The 22,321-nt window shown below is 45.5% G+C and overlaps 1 protein-coding gene across 3 annotated transcripts in view; it reads left to right on the forward strand.

Annotated features, from left to right (window-relative positions):
• The window catches only part of RCHY1 (ring finger and CHY zinc finger domain containing 1), a 146,946-nt gene that overhangs the window by 57,426 nt on the left and 67,199 nt on the right, over positions 1-22,321 (forward strand). For 2 of the 3 annotated variants that reach the window (XM_063916761.1, XM_063916770.1), the window contains exon 5: positions 15,983-16,027. The exons of the other annotated variant lie outside the window; for it this stretch is intronic. In XM_063916761.1, the coding sequence (XP_063772831.1) occupies positions 15,983-16,027 (45 nt within the window). The remainder of the gene's footprint in view (positions 1-15,982; positions 16,028-22,321) is intronic. 3 annotated transcript variants of the gene reach the window in all.

The following is a 22,321-nucleotide window of genomic DNA, read 5'->3' on the forward strand; positions in this document are numbered from 1 at the left end:
GGAGAAAATACTTGGGCTGTCAATGAAACCTTGGGGGAGATGAGTCCAGGTGTACTGTACTCCCCTGTATGGAAATGCAAAGAGGTATTGGCTGTCAGGGTGCAGAGGGACAGAAAAGAAGGCAGAACAGAGGTCAATGACAGTGAAAAGTTTTGCAGTAGGGGGAATTTGCAAGAGGATGACAGCTGGATTGGGCACTACGGTGAATTGGCTCTCAACTATCTTGTTTATCCCCCTTAGATCCTGCACTAGCCTGTAAACCCTCCCCCCACTCTTTTTCACAGGGAAGATTGGACTATTGGCAGTGCTGGACGTCCTGACTAGTATGCCCTGTTGTAGCAATCGCTCTATGACGGGGTACACTCCTAATTCTACCTCTGGTTTCAGAGGATACTGAGGGATTTTTGGAGCTATCCTACCGTATTTTACTTGCACTACTACCGGAGCTACATTCGCCATCAATCCAGTGTCTTGTCCATCTTTGGTCCAAAGGGAACCCGGTATTTGTGAGATCATTTCCTCTACCTTTGATGGACACTTGTCTATAACAGTACAATGCAACATTAGCCTTTGAGGGGTGTCTAATATATCTTGCACTTCCTGAACGTGATTCTCCGGTATATCCAAGAAGACACCCTCAGTAGTACAGTATATGACACACCGCATTTTACACAATAAATCTCTTCCAAGCAGGTTAGTCGGAGCCGCTGCAGCCAGCAAAATGGAATGCTTGGTTTGCAAGGGCCCTATCGTAATCTCTGCAGGTCTACTCAAAGGGTAGTGTTGCACTATTCCTGTTACTCCCATTGACGAAATTGTTTTAGCCGTGGTTTTCATACCTACAGTTGAATTTAACACTGACCTGGCCGCCCCTGTATCTACAAGAAAAGGTAATGGTACACCAGCTACATCAACCGTGACCTCAGGTTCACTACCAAGGCTAGCAATCAACTTCACTGGCTTCAGACTACAGGTGTGGCCCAACCCCTATGGTGTGATGATACCCTCCCGCAGCGCGTTGGCAGCTACGATATGTGGGGGAGGTAGCTGAGAATTTCCGGAGGTCTGCCCATCTCTCCTTGGGGGGTACCTCCTTGTCTCCCCTGCATGTGGCTCGTAACTTCTCCTATGTGGTCCCTGATCCCAATTATGTGAGTAGTAGTGTGGTTTGTATTCACTGTCTATGGTTCTATCTTGGCTATGCGCTCTACTACTCCTACAGTCTTTGGCAAAATGCCCTTCCTTCCTACAAATGTAGCATATTCTAGGTCTGTCCCAAACAGCAGGGGCTCGGGTTTTTGGCTGATGGTGCTTTGCCATAAGGGCCTGTTTACTTACCGTCATCAGTTTTTCCCCCTGTGACTCCCTGTGTTTAATGATGTTCCTATCATGCTCGACAGTGGACTCTCTCAATGCAGCCACTGAGATACCTCTCCAGTTTGGTAGAGAGGTCTGTACCCTTGTTCTAAGTGCCTCCTTCAACCTGTCCATTAATACTGAAACAGCAACCTCCCTATGATGTGCATTGTCCTTAATATCCTCAACCCCAGTGTATCTAGTCATTTCCTGCAGTGCTCGATGGAAATATTCGGATGCCGTTTCACCTTCCTTTTGTCTTATGGAAAAGATTTTATTCCATTTGACAACAGTAGGGAAATATATTCCTAATTGCAGATTGATTTGTCGTACCTTCTCCTGAGTGTACTCATCAGTGATAGGTACTTCTTCGTCTAAATTGCAATCAGTTATGAACTTCGTGGGGTCAATATTGGAGGGTAAACATATCCGTAGCACTGTTCGCCAATCTTTGTTTGTGGGTTCGGTGGCGTTACCTAACTTTAATGAACCTCTGGCATGCGACTAGATCCTATCTGGGATCGGGAAACTGACATAATTGACCTCAATTCTGTCCGGGACCAGGGACAATGCATGGCAATGTTCCTGATGGGAGTGACTCCCTGAGCGTCAGTCTTCCCATTGGGGACTGCAATCACCCTGACAGGATTTAATTCAATTACATCCTTCTGGTTTGATTCTACAATGTGGGGTGCTATGGTTTCTGCATAATGTACGGTACCGTACTTACCTGTGGACACGACCTCACTTATCCCTCCGCTAGGGGGCCTGACTACTGCTCTTGTTGGTTGGGCCGTGCCCACCTGAGTGTCTTGTATGGTGGCTGCTAGAGAGAGTGCCGATATCGTGCTGGGCTCATCTTCTTGTTCGCAGTCCTGGGGAAAATACAACTGGCAAGGGTTAGGGTTAGTACATTTAGCAATTACACTCTTATTCTGTACCAATGTATCATTGCCTGTAGCCATTTTCTCCCCTACAATATATGGTGGTGGTGCCGTCGCCATTGTTTTCCCGCTAGGCTTGGAACCTACTGCGCGAGCTAATTCCTTTTGCATATCCCCCTCCTGTTGCCATAAATTTAAACAGTCTGTATGTTTAATCCTTTGTTTCTTTGATCTTATCAGACAAATCCTTAACCTTAAGTTCTGTAATACCTCTGGTTCAAAGCTGCCCACTCTAGGTAATGGTACCCTATCATTGTTCATACATATCCACTCATTGCATAAACCTTCTGTGTGTGAACCATATTTTTCACACATGATTAACCTTGCGGAGCCTTTTGGCCACGATTCTGCCTGAACCCTGTCTAAACGTCTCTTACTTGAGCAACTGGCTCCCATATTTGTGGGTCTCTTCTAATACCTTTTAAAAAATTCCCACAAACACCAAAATACTCAATATAAGTAGACGGTGGAAGTATACCTGAGCGCCTTCAACTCGCTCGCGCCCACGCTGGCCAGTACTACCATACACTGTTGATAGCGAAGGCAATGTACCCAGCTTAGGGCTCCTATCAGACCTTACACCGTAATTTCTTTCGGTGGAAGTTCTGTTTGGAATATTTTACTGAGAGAGGCAGTGAAAATTTCCTTTTTGGTTTCTTTCACTGGAATTGTTTGTAGGGTGAAAAACAGAGAAATTAGATAACTATTTTTCACCCTTTCCAGTGAAGCCCACCAGGGAGATTTCCCGAAATTATCAAAGAAAAACCCCTTTGTCTATACAATCACGTCTGCGTATGCTCTTCCACAGATGATACAATAATATCACGTTGCTCTGTGCAGAACAAACGGACGTGTGATGCAATAGCACAGCCTATAGATACTAGTTATCTATATGCCCTACGATTGTTGTAGACCACTTAGTAGACCACCTCAGAGTTGTATGGGATACCACTTAGTCCACTAAGACCACTTTAGTCCACTCCTAATAACGCAGGATTGCGAACCCTACGCCACCGGATCTCTACTAACCCAGTGTGCACACTTAGACCACTTTAGTCCACCTTGTTCACTTAGTTCTTGGGTTCAGTATCCACTCACTCCTGCACTCGCTCACTCAAATGTATTTTATTTTTCTGTACAGAAAATTATCATTCAGACAAGCAACTTTACTCCCAGAGGCAATACAGTAAATAAGGGTTTTATACTAAACTTTGGAAGCTGGGCAATCTTGTGTTATTGTAGCGTGGCTACTGTCTCACTTTTAAACTAAACGAACTATTGTGTAATTTGTACTTAGCGACCGTATTCTTACGCAATTTGCATAAACACGCGACCGTGCTTACGCCGCGTGTGCAGTTCTGTACCTTGTCTGAGACACGTGTACAAAACCGTACGTCCGCAATAGCACAAATCATACAATTTCTATAAATGTGAGCAATATTAACTATAATTGCTCACTTAACACGCCACACAGTTTCTTTTCTGTATAAACCTTTATAACTAGGCCAGACTGCGTTTGTATTTTACACTTACTTCCTTTGTTTATATTACGAATCTAGTAATCTGAATGTTATGGCAACAATGTGGGAGAGTATGCACAGGGTATGGGTGTACGCTTTTGTTGTGTACGCATTTGGCGCCAAAAATAAATTCACAGATTTCAAATAACTTTTTACCTGCTTACCTTACGAGTTCTTACCAGCATTTCTACAAACCATACAGAGCAGACACCATCTAATCAGCAATTAAGTAGGGCTTTCAGTATATCCACCGACCAAGAAAAGGATACGTAGGATCCCCCGTCCACCCTTATGCTGATAGATTATGTCTGCTTGTGACCTGTTAAGCAGTAAAAATGTGGAAAATAGTACGATGCCCCCAATTGATAATGTCGATTATCTTTACAGGAATAAAAGCTATACCTTAAACACACCGTCAATACACTTTAAACCTTTAGCCGCTGCGGCCGCTATACTTAGTTCACACTCTACGCACCTTTAACGCTATTTGCGGACAGAGTCCCGTACAGTGTACGGACTTTGCGTACACACGCCGCGCTGACGGTACAAAGTATTCTCAGCGCGTACACACCCAGAGATACACTTAAAACCTTCTGTAGCAATGCGATAATAACAATAATAATACACTTTAAACCTTAGCAGGGCAATGAGCACACAACACCAATTGTGATTAACCGCTGGGTTCCGACACCACAGTGGATTATTTCTGAAAGGGGGTTTACAATACAAATTATACACTACAATACAAACAATATATATAACAGAATAATGGCTACAGTCAATGTACATACGTGAGAATATTCGCGTGCGCTTCCTGGTCCAGTCCTCCGTAATCAAATAGATAACGTTGTGAGTCTTGTCACTGGCCGCTCTGCAGCAGGCTTTATTTATACAAGTCTTCCAAAAGCAATACAATGGATACTGTAATCCCTTTGTCCATTGGACACAGGGATGCACCTTTACAGTACAGGAGAGGTCATAGGTTGATTTGAAAAGGTAGGCGATGTCTTTCTCAACTGCTCTTGTGGGTGGTCTCCTCTGGATTCCCGACGCATACATAATATACAGTAAATACAGTTTATATCTATATTCTGCTTCTGCACATAACTATCCGCAGGAACATGCGATCTTCCGCAGACCAACACCGGAATGTTTCCCTTAAAATACCCTACAGCTGGATACCAAATACCACCTTATAACCTTAGTCTGTCCCCTCTTATCCTGTAAAGGTGAATCCCTTTTGTTCTGCAACCATTTAAACAGCTATAACTTTCTGATGTGGTGCAAGGAGACTATGTGTACATTGTGCACTATTTGGATTAAATATGTAATGTGTTTTGATGGCTCTCCACGCGTACACAAACTCTGCCGTAAATACCCATACCACGCGCCGATGCGCAGGTCACGCGGGAGCGACCATACGCAAATTGCGGATATGTGCACTCACGGCAGAACAAGTGCACGCGCAGTGGGCATGTGTGTGCAGTTTATATGTGCTGTGTGTTCTTCAATATTTTTCGACTTTGACAATATATATATATATATATATATATATATATATATATATATATATATATATATAAAACAACACAATAGTATCCTTATATTGCGCCTAGATAAAAGCAGCACTGCGGGAGAAATCTCTGTTGGAGAATCTCAATTACACATAGAATAAAAACACAATTCCCAAGCGCGCAGTATTGATTGTATTTGCATAGATTCTTAAACACATTTGTTTAGTAAGATTTCTTTACAGACAGTTTTACAATGTTTGTACAAAGAATTTATAAAAGTCAGTGAGAAATATCCAGGGTATGCTGATGACTTAGACACTCCCTCACTTTAACAAGGTGTGAGCTCGAAAGGGAGTGGGTGTTACCACTTCTGAGACGAGCTTGAATGCAAGCTATTTTTTTAATTCTCAAGGCTATCGTATGACCTTTTATACACAGACTTAAATATTTTTCTGTTCCTACTTTTAATACTGTTACCCCTGATGAAGTCGTATAGACGAAACGCATTGGGTCTGTCAGTCATGAGCTATTAACCCAGTCTATGAAGACACTCCCTTTCGAGCTCACACCTTGATAAGGTGAGGGAGTGTCTAAGTCATCATCATACACTGGATATTTCTCACTGGCTTTCATCTTTTATAAATTCTTTGTACAAACACTGTAAAACTGTCTGTAAAGAAATCTTATTAAACGTATATGTGTTTAATTTGTAATATTAAACCAATGTTTTTACTAATTGGCCTTGGGTCTCTTGTTTGGGTGATTTTCTGGTGAGGGGTTATCTGTTCTAGGACCCCAGGAATTAATATTCTCCAGTGTACAGAGTACATCCAATTGGGTTTCCCTGGAAGAATCTATGTAAACACAAACAATACAGCGCACTTGGGATTTGTGTGTTAATATAAAAAAAATAAAAAATAAAAAAAAAATATATATATATATATATATATATATATATATATATAGTAAAAAGAAACAGGTGGCACTCACAGACTTGCAAACGATGTTGAACAAACTCCACGCCGTGAAGTGTTTATTGGAAACAACATGTGACGTTTCGGGGACACATCCCCTTCCTCAGACCACAAAACAGTGTATACACAGTGAATATATAACATGATAAAACCCCACTTACCCCCACAATCATGACTCTCAGCTGCGTGGACCACGGAGTGCCCCGGCGTCACACATCCCGCACTTCCGGTTTCGGCAACGCGGCCCGGCCGGAAGTGACGCAATCAGGTCAGCCGGTTCCTATGGCGACGCGCTGGGAGCCCTGAAAACAACAACAAAATACATTAGTGACACTATAAAATCTACTGAACTGGCACACACATAAATATAGCGCTCACCTGAGCTAGAGTGCGCCTGCTAAACTGATCATGACTTTTGTGCAAAACAACAATACAACATGTAATAGCTTAAAAACGTTAAAAACAGCCTGTGTGTGCTGCCACCCTGGAAACAGCCTAATCGTGATAGCAATGGTGTTTAGACCTACTACTGTATAGAAAGATTCTGTTTTGTATCATTATCTCTGAAGGCCATTAAATCTGAGAGGCAAATCAACCAAAGGGTGAGTGGGTGATGAGGGCACCATCCCTTACCCGGTATAACCCCACACCTGAACCCTAGCCTATGATGTCTGTCAGGGGTTAAAGAGCAAAATGTGCATATTACAAACCATTACATATGTGGTTTGTGAACATCTGGCTAATGATAAGGCGTTTATGGGCGGTAGTGACAATAGCGGAGACTAATTTATAAAAAGTTAATGAGGCCCAGGGACTCATTTAGCCCCCTAGGGGCCAAACAATCAAGGCGAAAAATCCATTTGGATTCAAGTTGGAGTAACTTTCTCCCTCTATCGCCCCCCCGTGCAGATGCTGGCACATGGTCAATAGCTCTATATCTCAAACTGGCCAAACTGTGTTTATGTGTGGCAAAGTGTCTTGCCACCGGCTGCTCGCTGGCCCCCGTAATCAGGGCTGCACGAATGGCTGACCTGTGTTGAGTTAACCGTACTTTCAATTGGCATTCAGTTTTGCCTACATAGTAGAGCCCGCATGGGCAAACTATCACGTTTTGTGGTCTGAGGAAGGGGATGTGTCCCCGAAACGTCACCTGTTGTTTCCAATAAACACTTCACGGCGTGGAGTTTGTTCAACATCGTTTGCAAGTCTGTGAGTGCCACCTGTTTCTTTTTACTACATGTGGGTGGACTAGCATGTCCACAAGTAAGTGCACCTCAGCCAGTTACTAGGAGGAGTGCCGGGGCAAAAGTCTGGATATATATATATATATATATATATATATATATATATATATATATATATATATATATATATATATATATATATATATAAAATATATGGTAATCAACTTTAGCCATAGTAATTACGATATTCAAATGTGCCATAAGCACTTAATAGCATATTGTACTGCTATACATCTTTATTACTACTCCATGTAGCATGTTAAAATGTGTAGCTTTGCTACATCCAAATCATACTCCTATATTTTTTTTAAGTATAGTTCAAGGTGCATGGATTAAATTTATGGGAAATTTCATATTACAACCAAAGCTCCATCTGTATCCAGATAAAGTAAACAGCCACGTGTTTTTTATGCTTTTAAATAAAAATTGCAGTTTTTGGTTGGGGAAATGGGCAATACATGTACAGTACTACGTTTAATGATTTCTACAGATGAAGCCGTTTATGTTCCCCCAACTACTAACTTTCTAAGGTATATTTAGAATTAATAAAAAAGAAAAACTTTGAACATGCTAGAAAATAGGGAAATGTACATAGAAATAAACCTACTATGACATTTTGACAAATTCCCACGGTTAGCAGTATTTGGTCCCCTGGTCTGTTTCACTGACACTCTGAAGAGTAGAGCACTATTAAGAAACACATACTACAAATGAGATCATAGTTGATATGATTTTACAATTATTGTTGCCTGTGTTGCACACAACAATCATAAATAAGGAATCTCTGTTTTGCACATGTTTAGGTTGTTTTGTGTAATTGTTTATGCACTAAAAATATGTTCAGTGGTGGGTACACACTGTGCGATACGCTCCATGAGCGATATCACATAGTGTATTCCCAGGCCTCCCGACATCGTGCATACACACTGAGCATTACCGCAAACGGTATCGCTCAGTGACCTCATGCCACGGCCAGCCTGTACACTCCGTTTTGGCCGACATAGCCCAAATTGACCTGCATGTACGGCTGACAGAGGGGGTCATTAATGACCTCTGGGAACGTGCATTGGCCATCGTTTGCAGCATACACACTGTGATATTTTAGTCAATATTGCTCAGAATGGGGAAAATAAGCGATATTATATCGCATAGTCTGTATGCACCTTCAAATATAACTTTGAAAGTTGTTTTGGGGCAAATACAAAATATTACAAAACTCCAGTTCATTTATGGAGGGTTTTCCAATATTACTTTGACAAAATTCCTTGTGGCCAAAATACTTTGTCTTTTCATTACAGGTTGAGTATCCCATATCCAAATATTCCGAAATACGCACTTTTTTGAGTGAGATTGTGAAACCTTTGTTTTTTGATGGCTCAATGTAAACAAACTTTGTGTAATACACAAAGTTATAAAAAATATTGTATTAAATGACCTTCAGGCTGTGTGTATAAGGTGTATATGAAACATAAAAGAATTGTGTGAATGTACACACACTCTGTTTAATGCACAAAGTTCTTAAAAATATTGGCTAAAATTAACTTCAGGCTGTGTGTATAAGGTGTATATGTAACATAAATGCATTCTGTGCTTAGATTTAGGTCCCATCACCATGATATCTCATTATGGTATGCAATTATTCCAAAATACGGAAAAATCCGATATCCAAAATACCTCTGGTCCCAAGCATTTTGGATAAGGGATACTCAACCTGTATTGGTTTATGACTTCATGAAGACTGGCTGTGTCTGCAGTATGAGAACCCAGGCTTTGAATTATAGAACACATAAGAGACAGGCCACTGGATAAAAAATAACTGGCAACTCCTCCTTAGAACTATTTTCACTTCTGATTTTTCCAGTACCCTTCATTTTCTTTATGCAGTAAGGAAATGCTTAACGTAATGTGAGTATCAGACATCCAGGCCAATGAAAATCTGTTCACATTCTCCAGTTTGTCACTCAAGCAGTCCCAGAAGCTAGCCAGTAGTACAATAGCACCCATCACTTTGCAATGGCTCTTAAACTCCTTGGAACACTTCATCTTGGTGAATTGCTGCTTTTCATATTCTTTCTTTTTTATTGCGCATTGGTTTAGTTTCCTGGAACTTAGTCTAGTAGATGGTACTGTATATGTGCTGCCGAAATGTGTACAGTGCTTCATGTTATCACTGTTTTCTCTTACGTCCTAGGGGATACTGGGAATCCATTTAGTACCATGGGGTATAGATGGGTTCACTAGGAGCCATGGGCACTTTAAGAAATTGATAGTGTGCACTGGCTCCTCCGTCTATGCCACTCCTACCAGACACAGTTTAGAAAATGTGCCCGGAGGAGTCGGTCACGTCTATGGAAGCTCCTGAAGAGTTTTCTGCATTTATTTTCTGAGTGTGTTATTTTCAGGCAGGACTGGATGGCACCAGCCTGCCTGCTTTGTGGGATTGGAGGGGGGGGAGGAAGCCCAATGCCTAACCTCTCTCAGGGTTAATGGGGACGTCCCGTTCCCCGCTGACAGGACACTAGCTCCTGAAGGAACTATTTGCAAGCCCCACCACAGCGTGTGTACATTCCCGCAGCACGCTGCCACCCCAACAGAGCCAGAAGAATGAAGAGTGGTGAGTACTAAGCCGGCGTCCTGGTTAGCGTGTCTCCCTGGATGGGCTCTTTGTGGGTTACTTGTGCATTTAACTTTTTCCTGTGTGTTTGTTTGCTGTCACTATACAGTATGTCAGGCAAAGAGTGTGTTTTATGTAAAGCACAGTGTTCCTCTTCCCCAAGGGGTTCACTAGTGTGTAGTCAATGTAGTGTCCCTTCCCAGGCTAGCGGGGCAGAACCAGCATGGCTGGACTCCATTAGGGGAATGATTTCCTCAATCTCTACTAAGTTATCTTGAAATGAGAAAGAGACGCAATACTTAAGACAATCTATGACTGAGTTTATGAAAAGAGACTCTGTACCCAAACCAGCGTCTCAGTCACCTGCCATATGTCCGGAAAAACGCACTTTGGCCCATATCCTGCAGTCTGACTCGGATGATGAAGGGTCAGACATGGAGGGAGGGTGAGGTGGACTCAGAGGTGTGGGAGGGTACTCTGTCACTGGGAATAGAGGCACTTATAGAAGCTATCAGAGAAGTTCTGAATATCCCTGATAGGGTGACAGAGGAGAGTGAGGAATCTTATTTTAATATAAAAAAGAAATCCTCAGCCACTTTTCCTGTGTCAAAGGAATTAAATACTCTGTTTGAAGAACCATGGGTTAATCCTGATAGGAAATATCAAATCCCTAAACGGTTATTATCATCCTCTCCTTTTAGGATAGGAAAAAATGGAAAAATCCACCAATAGTGGATGTATCCGTATCCAGGCTCTCACGGAAAATTGTATTGCCTGTCCCGGGTGCAGCCTCCCTGAAAGACGTGGCTGACCGCAAGATTGAGACTACGCTCAAATCTTTATATACAGCTGCGGGGGTGGCCCAGAGACCCACTATAGCATGTGGGTGGATTACGTGAGCCATTGCTAAATAGTCAGGTAACCTAATTAAAGGGTTAGATACCTTACCTCAAAGGGAGATTGATTTGCTCCTGCAACATATACAGGACTCTGCAAACTTTATGGTGGAAGCCATAAAAGAAATATGCTTGCTTAATGCACGCGCTACAGCTATGGCAGGGACTGCATGCAGGGGTCTATGGCTACGCCAGTGGACAGCGGATGCGGACTCCAGGAAAGGCTTGGAAGGCCTGCCTTTCACAGTAGAGGCCTTATTTGGAGATGAACTAGACAAATGGATCTCTAAAGCTACTGTGGGTAAGTCCGCATACCTTCCTTCTGCAGCTCCCCGAGCTAGGAAGGCCAACTCAGGACCCAATTTACTGTCCTTTCGGACTGCCAAGTTTAGCTGCAAGCCCAGGGGTTGTTCTACTGCCAACAGAGGCGCTAGAGGTAAACCACGCAAAAACCAGCAACTGCCGGTTCACAGGAACAGGGCTCAAGCTCTGCTTCCTCAAAACCTTCAGCATGACGGTGGACCAAGATGCCTGGAAGACTGGCAGGTGGGAGCCTGGCTAAAATTCTTCAGTCACATCTGGACAGCATCATGCCAGGATCCCTAGGTCATAGATCTTATTTCCCAGGGCTACAGACTACAGTTCCAGGAGCTCCCACCTCACAGATTCTTCAAATCAGGCTTACCAGTTTCACATTACAGAACGCCATTCAAAAACTGGTACAGACCCAGATCATTGTTCCAGTTCCACCTAATCTGCAAAACAAGGGGTACTATTCAAACTTGTTTGTAGTACCAAAACCGGACTGTTCAGTGAGGCCGATTCTGAATCTCAAGTCGTTGAATCCGTACTTACGAGTGTTCAAATTCAAGATGGAGTCTCTGAAAGCGGTGATCTCGGGTCTGGAGAAGGGGGAATTCCTAGTGTCTCTGGATATCAAGGATGCGTACCTTCACATTCCGATCTGGCCGCATCATCAGGCTTATGTACGATTTGCACTGCAGGACTGTCTCTACCAGTTCCAGGCCCTGCCATTTGGTCTCTCCACTGCACTGAGTGTGTTCACCAAAGTTATGGCAGAGATGATGTTTCTACTCCGCAAACAGGTAGTGAACATAATTCCGTACCTGGACGATCTTCTGATAAAGGCACTGTCCAGGGAGCGGTTGTTGGACAGCACTAGCCTCTCAACCAAACTACTCTTGGATCCTGGGTGGATTCTGAACCTACGAAAATCTCACCTGGACCCGACACAGAGGCTTCCTTTCCTGGGAATAATACTCGACACAGAGTTTCAGAGAGTGTTCCTTCCCTTGGAAAAGTAGATCTATTGAACAAATGGTCCAGATCGCATCTTCACATGCACCAGAGGATCTGTCTGTCGCCAAGAGCCAGGATCTCCCTTCTGTGGTGGCTACAGACTTCTCACCTCGTCGAGGGTCGGAGGTTCATAATTGGATTCTGCTAACCACAGACGCAAGCCTCAGAGGTTGGGGAGCAGTCACCCAGGGGGTGCAGTTTCAGGGATGATGGTCAAGTCAGGAAGTCGTCCTTCCAATAAACATCCTGGACCTCAGGGCTATCTACAATACCCTTCTGCAGGCCTCCTCTCTACTTCGGAATCAGGCCATTCAAGTCCAGTTGGACAATGTGACGGCGGTAACGTACGTTAACCGACAGGGTGGAACAAAATGCAGAACAGCAATGTCAGAGGTGTCAAGAATTCTCCTCTGGGCAGAAAAACATGCTGTGGAGTTGTCGGCGGTCTTCATTCCAGGAGTAGACAACTGGGAAGCAGACTTCCTCAGCAGACACAACCTGCTCCCGGGGGATTGGGGCATTCACCCGGAGGTGTTCCGGTGGTTGACACGTCGGTGGGGATATCCACAAATCGACATGATGGCGTCTCGACTCAACAAGAAGCTCAAGCGGTATTGTTCCAGGTCGAGAGGCCCACAAGCAGTGGCGGTAGACGCTCTAACAACTTCGTGGGTCTACCAGCTGGTATACTTGTTTCCTCCACTTTCTCTGATCCCAAGAATTCTAAAAAGAATAAAAAGAGAAAAGGTTCAAGCAATCCTCATTGCTCCGGACTGGCCACGTAGGGCCTGGTATGCTGATCTCCTCGAGATGCTGCTCGAAGATCTGTGTCCTCTACCTCTTCGCGAGGATCTTCTGCAACAGGGCCTATTCGTCTATCAATACTTACCACGGCTACGTTTAACGGCATGGAAGTTAAACGGCTGATCCTAGCCAAAAGAGGGATTCCTGACCAGGTCATCCGACTATGATCCAAGCCAGAAAGATCTGGAAGAAAAATGTCTCTTGGTGGAATTTCATCTGGGACGTTTCCTGTTTTTTCTGCAGTCGGAAGTGGATGTGGGCCTACGCCTAGTCTCCATAAAAGTCCAGATTTCGGCCTTGTCTATTTTCTTTCAGAAACAATTGGCTTCTCTCCCTGAGGTCCAGACGTTCTTGAAAGGTGTTCTGCACATCCAACCTCCCTTTGTGCCTCCCACGGCACCTTGGGATCTCAATTTGGTGCTGCAGTTCCTCCAATCGGACTGGTTTGAACCGTTGCAGGAGGTGGACGTAAAGTACCTAACATGGAAGACCATCACACTGTTGGCATTGACTTCAGCAAGACGTGTGTCGGAGCTAGGGTCGTTGTCTCAGAAGAGCCCCTACTTTATTTTCCATGAGGACAGAGCTGAACTCAGAACTCGTCTGCAATTTCTTCCTAAGGTGGTGTCTGCGTTTCACATCAACCAACCTATTGTAGTTCCAGTTGTTACGGACACCTCTGCTACTTCAAAGTCTTCGGATGTTCTGAGGGCTTTGAAGGTGTATGTAAAGAGAACAGCTTGTCACGGGAAATCAGACTCACTGTTCGTTCTATCTGATCCCAATAAAATTGGGTGCCCTGCTTCAAAGCAGTCAATTGCACGCTGGATCAGGCTCACTATACAGCCTGCTTATTCCACGGCAGGCTTGCCAGTTCCAAAATCTGTACAGGCCCACTCTACTAGGTCGGTGGGTTCTTCTTGGGCGGCTGCCCGGGGTGTCTCTGCTTTACAGCTCTGCTGAGCAGCTGCTTGGTCAGGTTCGAACACGTTTGGTAAGTTTTACAAGTTCGATAATTTGGCCTCTGAGGACCTTCAGTTTGGTCAATCAGTTCTGCAGGAACCTCAGCAGTCTCTCACCCGATTTCGGAGCTTTGGTACTTCTCCATAGTACTAAATGGATTCCCAGTATCCCCTAGGACGTAAAAGAAAATAGGATTTTAATTACCTACCGGTAAATCCTTTTCTCGTAGTCCGTAGGGGATACCGGGCGCCCGCTCGATGCTTCGTTCTTCCTGCACGATTACTTGGTTAAGTATCCTTGTTTGGTTCAGCTGTTGCTGTTCCTGTTTCAGGTTTGGTTATCATGGCTTTCCTCTTGTTTTGTGTGTGCTGGTTTGTAATCTCACCACTTTGTTTAACTATCCTTCTCTCAAAGTATGTCCTTTTCCTCGGGCACAGTTCAATAGACTGAGTCTGGTAGGAGGGGCATAGAAGGAGGAGCCAGCGCACACTATCAATTTCTTAATGTGCCCTTAGCTTCTAGTGGACCCGTCTATACCACATGGTACTAAATGGATTCCCAGTATCCCCTACAGACTACGAGAAAAGGATTTACCGTTAGGTAATTAAAATCCTATTTTCGCTTGTTGATTCCCAAGTAATTTTTCTTGTACAAATTTGTCAAAAGGTCTAAATGTGCGAAATGTTCTACCACCCTTCATGTAATACCACCAAATTGTACGCGTATCTAAGAGGATTACTGCTGCCATTATCATCTCAATAACTGTTTAACATTTTAGCTGCACTGGGTGTTATGTGGTGCTTTCATTTCATCTACTGCATTCCCTCAACTCCTCTAATTCTAAGTGTAAGAAAAGGCAGGTGTAGGTACAGTTATAATGGACCTATATTATGCCTCACAAGTAGCCGAAGCATCTGCCTCTTCGACCAGCCCTTATTTCCCAGATTCCTTGATCATTGTAGCTCTTTAAGACTTGTTTCCTAATAGTAAAAGCTGCATTAACAAAATCATGTGATTCTCAAAGTATAAAAACCATCCCCTACATGTTTTCCAGTTTTTTTGTTGTCTTCTGTTCCTAGATGAGATTCTTGAATGAGTATTGGCTTTGATATATCTCAAGATGAAGAGATCTGCCCTTGCAGTGCATTGTCAGCGTCTACCGGCTCTCATTCAATTAATGAAGGTTTTCTTGCAAAGTATAGATGACATTCGGTCTCCCTTTAGTTTTCCATGGTCCTATATGAGACCCTCTGCCATGTGTCCCTTTACTTCCTCACTTAGAAGATTCTTTCTCCTACCTTTTTGTTGTCTTTTTTTCATCAGTCTCCATAGAATACCACAAGGCAGTACTTTGAACATTACCCTTTTTCCATCCAAAGGTGGGATCCTTGGTATTATGATCCAAGAATTGGTGGTGTCATCTTGTTGTTTTTTTCCTCAAAATGCAAAGAAGGCTGCAATGTGGTTCACTGTTTGCTAGTGCACCTTTTATAGCTTCATATTTTTTAAGGTCAGTACAAGTGAAATATCTAAGACTACAGGGGACTCGTATTTCACAAGGGTTGTTGTTCCCTATTAGGCGATGCAGCACAGGGCTTCAGTGTGCAAGGCCCCTAGATCAGCTGCCTGCTCATCCTTGTATACCTTTTACTATTTTTACAAGTTGGATGTCATTGTCTTTTTGGAGGTCACTGTCTTTGGCAGGAGTTTCAGGTGGCTTTTACGTTTTTAGGCATTCTTTAACTCCTTTAGAATAGCTTTGGAATATCCCATTGTTTTGTGTCCCACATATAACAATTGAATTAAGTTATTCTTTTTTTTTTTCTTTTTTAGTGCATTGAAAATGTGTCGCGACAGGACTGTCCTATATGTCTGGAGGTAAGAATTTGCATAGAGGGAATACTGTATTAGTGTGTTGTCCATTCTTGTTTTTATGTTGCCAAACATATACTAATATTTCTGCCAGGGTACATTGGTTTTCACAGGGAAACATCGGGGTGTAGAGTGGATCCAGAGGCACCAACAGATAAAACTTTAGCTGTCCCAGGATGCATAGGGGCCTCCTCCATAACCCTGCCTGAAGGCACTGAGAGCTCCGTTTTGAGTTGGTGCCTGGAGTAGCAGGTCACTGAACAGTGGGGCTGCACTGAGCAGCCCTGAAAGCTTTTAAACAAAAGAAGACTTTTCACTTTTCTGACTGGGCTGGCAGAGCTGTATTTCAGAATGACAATCAGCGCTGCAGCTCCATTACCTCCCAAGCAGCGCTGTACACTCCCGTTGGCCTGGTTCCCAGGTACCTGCGGCAGAGGCGTCCCGACTTAGTCACGGTCACAGACTGCTCTCCTGGATCACGTGACTGCTACAAGGGGTCTCCTAGGCGGGACCCGCCATTAAATTGCGTTCCGTCCGCGGCGCAGGCGTGGACACTGTCACTGGGCAGGTACCCCACTAGACCACCAGGGCAATTGGACCACAGGTCAGGTGTATTACCACCTGTTTAGTAAGGCTCCACAGTACCTGTGGTAAAAGTAAAGCATAGGGGAGGCGGTGCTTGACCTGTAGCCCCTCCCCCGACCCAGGGCACCATCTTCTTGCAGATTTCCTGCCCTGGAGCTGCCTCACTCTCTCTCCCTCAAAAAGACTGTGGGTGCCATCTTAACAGCATGGCTGCAGCATGTCTCCAGGATTGCTGGGCAAGGTCTCCCATATAAAGCTGCCTGTGTACAGTGCTGAGACTTTACATTGATTTGAGTATCCTATATGTCTTAGAGACAGCGTTAGTTGGGAAAAGGTGTACATTACAGAGTATATTGTACGTGTATTCTGCTACATACTCCGGTCTATTACCGCGCTGTGATATATAGATATATATATTATAGATTAGATAGATAGCTATATATATATATATATATATATATATATACTGTATATAAGTCCAGTGCAGCTTTATTGTCCTAATAATTTCTGCATTGCATGTGACTGTGTGCCTGTATCTGCTGTGTAGTTTTACTTTGTGTTTCCCAGATATAACTGTCACTATATTCTGTACCCTGGGCTAGGTGCGTTTGGGTCTTACAATATAGTTATACACAGTGTTTATCTATATATCGATATAAGTATATTTCCACTGTGTTACAGCCACGTTATACCCTGTTTTATTCCACAGTTTTTTGCTTTTGTCTGGCTTTATAATTGGACTGTGTTAGCCCATTTGTTGCATATATAATGTCTAACAGAAAGGGCAGTAAATCTGTGGAAGCTCCTGCGCCATGCAGAGCATGCTCCAAGAATTTATCAGAGGGGGAAGTGTTGTTTGATGATCTCTGTACTGCTTGTCATGCACCTCCCAGTCAGTCCGCAGCCCCTGTCATTAGTCAGGAGCCTCCATAGGCAGCCTTCACTACTCCGCTGGGTACTCTAGTGGAGCGCCTATGGGGCCACCAGTGCCATTACCCCCACAAATTGTGCCCATGGTTAATCTGTGGTGTCATCCACTCTGCCTGTAACCACTGTCACCTCACTGAGGGAGCCGACAGATAAGCGTGTTGAAGAGTGCCTAAAATCTGTATATTCCCTTACAGGGTCTATTCATAGACTCACTATAGCTACCTCTTGGGCCGCTAAAGGTATTGAGGCATGTGTTCAGGCGTTAGAGGAGGAGCTGCCCGAGGATATTTCTGACAATGCCAGACAATACCTGTCTCACATTACCACTACCTCTTATTACATTCAAGAGGCGTCCTCTGAGGCGGGAGTATTGGCAGCCAAGGCATCAGCTGCGCCTGTCCAGGTGTGCCGCATAATGTGGTTGAGGTCGTGGAAAGTGGACCTGGACTCCAAAAAGACTTTGGAGGTACTCCCCTCCACTGGGGATATTTTGTTTGGGGAAGACCTAAATAAAATTGTGTCTGATCTGGCAGCTGCTAAGACAGCTTTTCTCCCAACTACTAATCCTTTTGCACAGAAGGCAAATGGTACCACTTTTCACTCCTTTCGGCCTCAAGGGAAAGTAAAAGGTCAGAGATGCCCAAGACAATCTCGTGCTCCAAAAACCACCAAGCCCAAGGCGAAACAGTCTTGGGCCGCCCGTCAGCCTGCTGCATAACATGACAAGCCTGTTGCATGACAGGGTGGGCCTCTCCCTGGGGGACCCCAGGGTGGTTGGCCGACTTCTACAGTTAACCCAGGTCTGGCTCATGGCCACTTCAGACGCATGGGTACTGGAAGTTGTCTCTCACGGGTATGCTGTCTCCTTCAAGAGGCGTCCCCCCCTCACCAGTTCTGCAGTACGGCTTTCCCTTCGAATCCGTTGAAAGCGCAGGCTGTGCAAACGGTTGTAGGGTTCCTCATGAGTACAGGAGTGGTTGTGCCAGTGCCGGGGCATAGCTTATTACTCGACCCTGTTTCTGGTCCTGAAACCCAGTCGGTCTTTCCGGCCTATACTCAACCTAAAATCTCTGAACAAGTTTATGAGAGTGTCCAAGTTTCATATGGAAACACTGCGCTCAATTGTGCTGGCTATGGAACCCGGAGACTATATGGTATCCCTGGATATACAGGATGCATGTCTGCATATTTTGCCATATCGCATCAGCAGTTCCTGCGGTTTGCTATTGGCAACCTTCACTAACAAATTCCAGGCTCTGCCATTTGGTCTGGCTACGGCTCCTCGGATCTTCACCAAGGTCATGGCCGTGATGACGGCCCACCTCCGTCGCCAGGGAATTACAATCCTCCCTTACTTGGACGAACTGCTGATTCTAGCAAATTCTCAAGAAGTCATCCTCAGTCATCTGCAACTGACAGTGAAATTCCTGCAAGCCCATGGGTGGCTAATAGATTGGAAGAAGTCCCAGCAGGTCCCAGCTAAGAGCATGGTGCACCTTTGGGCACTCTTGGACACACACAGTCCTAGACTGTTCCTGTCTCCAGACAAAGTCCTGAAGCTTCAGGACAGGATAAGACACTTAATTCGTCGCCCCGGAGTGTCGATACAGTCTGCAATGCAAGTCCTTGGCCTGATGGTGTCATCCTTTGACATGATGGAGTACGCTCAATTTCATTCTCGTCTTTTGCAACGGTTGATCCTCTCCAAATAGGACGGCCTACCTCATCGGATCAGATACCAGATGGTCTCGTTGACTCCGGAGGTTTGGCTGTCGCTGTGCTGGTGTATCCAGGATGAGCAGTTGTGCAGTCTGCGGGGATGGGGAGAAGTGTTGGAGCAACACTCATTTCTGGGTCGTTGGACCAAGGAGGAATCCCTCCCCCCTATCAACATTTTGGAGCTGAGGGCAGTGTTCTTGGCCTGCCACTGGTACGGAACAGGCCTGTTCAGGTACAGTCAGACGCCACCACGGTGGCATACATAAACCATCAAGGCGGCACTCGAAGTCGCATGGCAATGATGGAAGTGTCAAAAATCATTTGTTGGGCAGAACGCCATCTGTCACCCATATCGGCAGTGTTCATCCAGGTGTCCTAAACTGGGAATCGGACTTCCTCAGTTGCCAGGATGTTCACTCCGGAGAGTGGAACCTTCATCCAGAAGTCTTTCAACTCCTGGTGGACAGGTGGGGCCTACCAGACGTAGACCTCATGTTGTCTCGACACAATCACAAGGTTCCAGTCTTTGGATCACGGACCAGGGATCCTCAAGCAGCGTTCGTGGACACACTGGCAGTTCCGTGGAACTTTCGGCTGCCTTACATATTTCCTCTGGTGTCACTCCTGCCCAAGGTACTGCGGAAGTTCAGGCAAGAAGGAGGAATGCTAATTCTAGTCGCTCCATCGTGGCCCAGACGACATTGGTTCTCAGACCTGCAGGGTCTGTCGACAGATCATCCCCCTCTACTCCCTCAGCATCAAGACCTCCTTGTAGAGGCCCTTGTCTCTACCCGCACCTTGCCAGACTGGCTTTGGCGGTGTGGCTCTTGAAACATCACTCCTTAGGGCCAAAGGATTTACTGAGGCAGTTATTCAAAGTATGCTGAAAGCCCGCAAACCGGCCTGTGCCCGGATTTATTACAGGGTTTGGCATTCTTATTTCACCTGGTGTGCTGATAAGAATTATGATGCTGGTAGATTTAAACCTTCCAGAATTCTGGCTTTTCTGCAAAGAGGCTTGGACTTAGGTCTTCGTCTGGCCTCCCTCAAGGTTCACATATCTGCCTTGTCGGTGTTGGTTCAGCACAAGATTGCTTCTATACCTTCACCTTCATACAATCACTCAGGGGGTTCTACTTATTCAGCCTCCCTATGTTCCCCCTGTGGCTCCATGGGATCTGCCTGTTGTGCTGAAAGCCCTACAAGAGTTTCCCTTTGAACCTCTTGAATCGGTGGATCTTAAATGGCTCATGGCCAAGGTCCTGTTCTTGCTGGCTATTGCCTCTTCAAAACGGGTGTTGGACTTATGCGCTTAGTCCTGTCGTCCACCCTTTTCTGATTTTCCATCGTGACTGGGAAGTTCTACAAACTAGACCAGATTATTTACTTAAGGTGGTGTCATCATTTCATCTTAACCAAGAGATTGTGGTTCTGGCCTTTATCTCTTTGGACTTGTCAACCAAAGAACGTTCTTTGTATGTGGTAAGGGATCTCCGTGTCTATGTGGAGAGGACTGCCTCTGTTAGGCGGTCGGATGCCCTCTTTGTCCAGTTTGGTTTCCACAAACGTGGCTGGCGTGCGAACAAGCAAACCTTGGCCAGATGGATTAGAATGGTGATTGCACATGCTTATGCACAGGCTGGATTCCCAGCTCCAGCTGCGAATAAGGCCCATTCTACTCTGTCTGTTGGACCTTCTTGGGCGGCTCGCCGTGGTGTGTCCGCAGAACAGTTCTGCAAGGTGGCTACGTGGTCCTAAGTCAGGGGTGGGGAACCTTTTTTCTACCGAGGGCCATTTGGATATTTATAAAATCCTTCGGGGGCCATACAAGTCTGCCCCCGCACGCGCCAAAAAAATGGGTGTGGCCAGTTAAAATGGGACGTGATACACACATGCCCCCAATAGTTCAGTGCCAGATCCACAATTGCCCCCACAGTGCCAGGTATACAAATGCCCCTCACAGTGCCAGGTATACAGATGCCCCCACAGTGCCAGGTATACAAATGCCCCTCACAGTGCCAGGTATACAAATGCCCCTCACAGTGCCAGGTATACAGATGCCCCTCACAGTGCCAGGTATACAGATGCCCCCACAGTGCCAGGTATACAAATGCCCCTCACAGTGCCAGGTATACAAATGCCCCTCACAGTGCCAGGTTTACAAATGTCCCCTCTGTGCCAGGTATACAAATGCCCACACAGTGCCAGGTATACAAATGCCCCTCACAGTGCCAGGTATACAAATGCCCCTCACAGTGCCAGGTATACAAATGCCCCTCTCAGTGCCAGGTATACAAATGCCCCCACAGTGCCAGGTATACAAATGCCCCTCACAGTGCCATGTATACAAATGCCCCCACAGTGCCAGGTATACAAATGCCCCCAAAGTGCCAGGTATACAAATGCCCCATACAGTGCCAGGTATACAGATGTCCCCACAGTGCCAGGTATACAAATGCCACTCACAGTGCCAGGTATACAGATGTCCCCACAGTGCCAGGTATACAACTGCCCCTCACAGTGGCAGGTATACAGATGCCCCCACAGTGCCAGGTATACAAATGCCCCTCACAGTGCCAGGTATACAGATGTCCCCACAGTGCCAGGTATACAAATGCCCCTCACAGTGCCAGGTATACAGATTCCCCCCACAGTGCCAGGTATACAAATGCCCCTCACAGTGCCAGGTATACAGATGACCCCCACAGTGCCAGGTATTCAGATGACCCCCGTCCCGCTTACCGCTCCTTTCGGCGGGGACACACGGAGGAGAGCGCGACTATGTTGGGCGGCGGCGGGTAAGACTTGAAACCAGCCGCCGGTTCGAGAGCCAATCAGAGCTTGCGGACCGGCAGCCGCGGCTCCTGATTGGCTGCCGGTCCGCGAGCTCTGACTGGCTCACGAACCGGCGGCTGGTTTCTAGTCCTACAAGCCGCCGCCCGACAATAGCCGCGCTCTCCTCCATGTGGTGCCAGCTGAGACACGCTGCCGCCGGGCTGTGCGGCGGCGTGTCTCACTGAGAGGAGCGGGTGGGCCGGACCAAACGGCTTCGCGGGCCTTATACAG

This window comes from Pseudophryne corroboree, chromosome 1 (assembly GCF_028390025.1).
Source record: "Pseudophryne corroboree isolate aPseCor3 chromosome 1, aPseCor3.hap2, whole genome shotgun sequence".
Lineage (NCBI taxonomy): Eukaryota > Metazoa > Chordata > Amphibia > Anura > Myobatrachidae > Pseudophryne > Pseudophryne corroboree.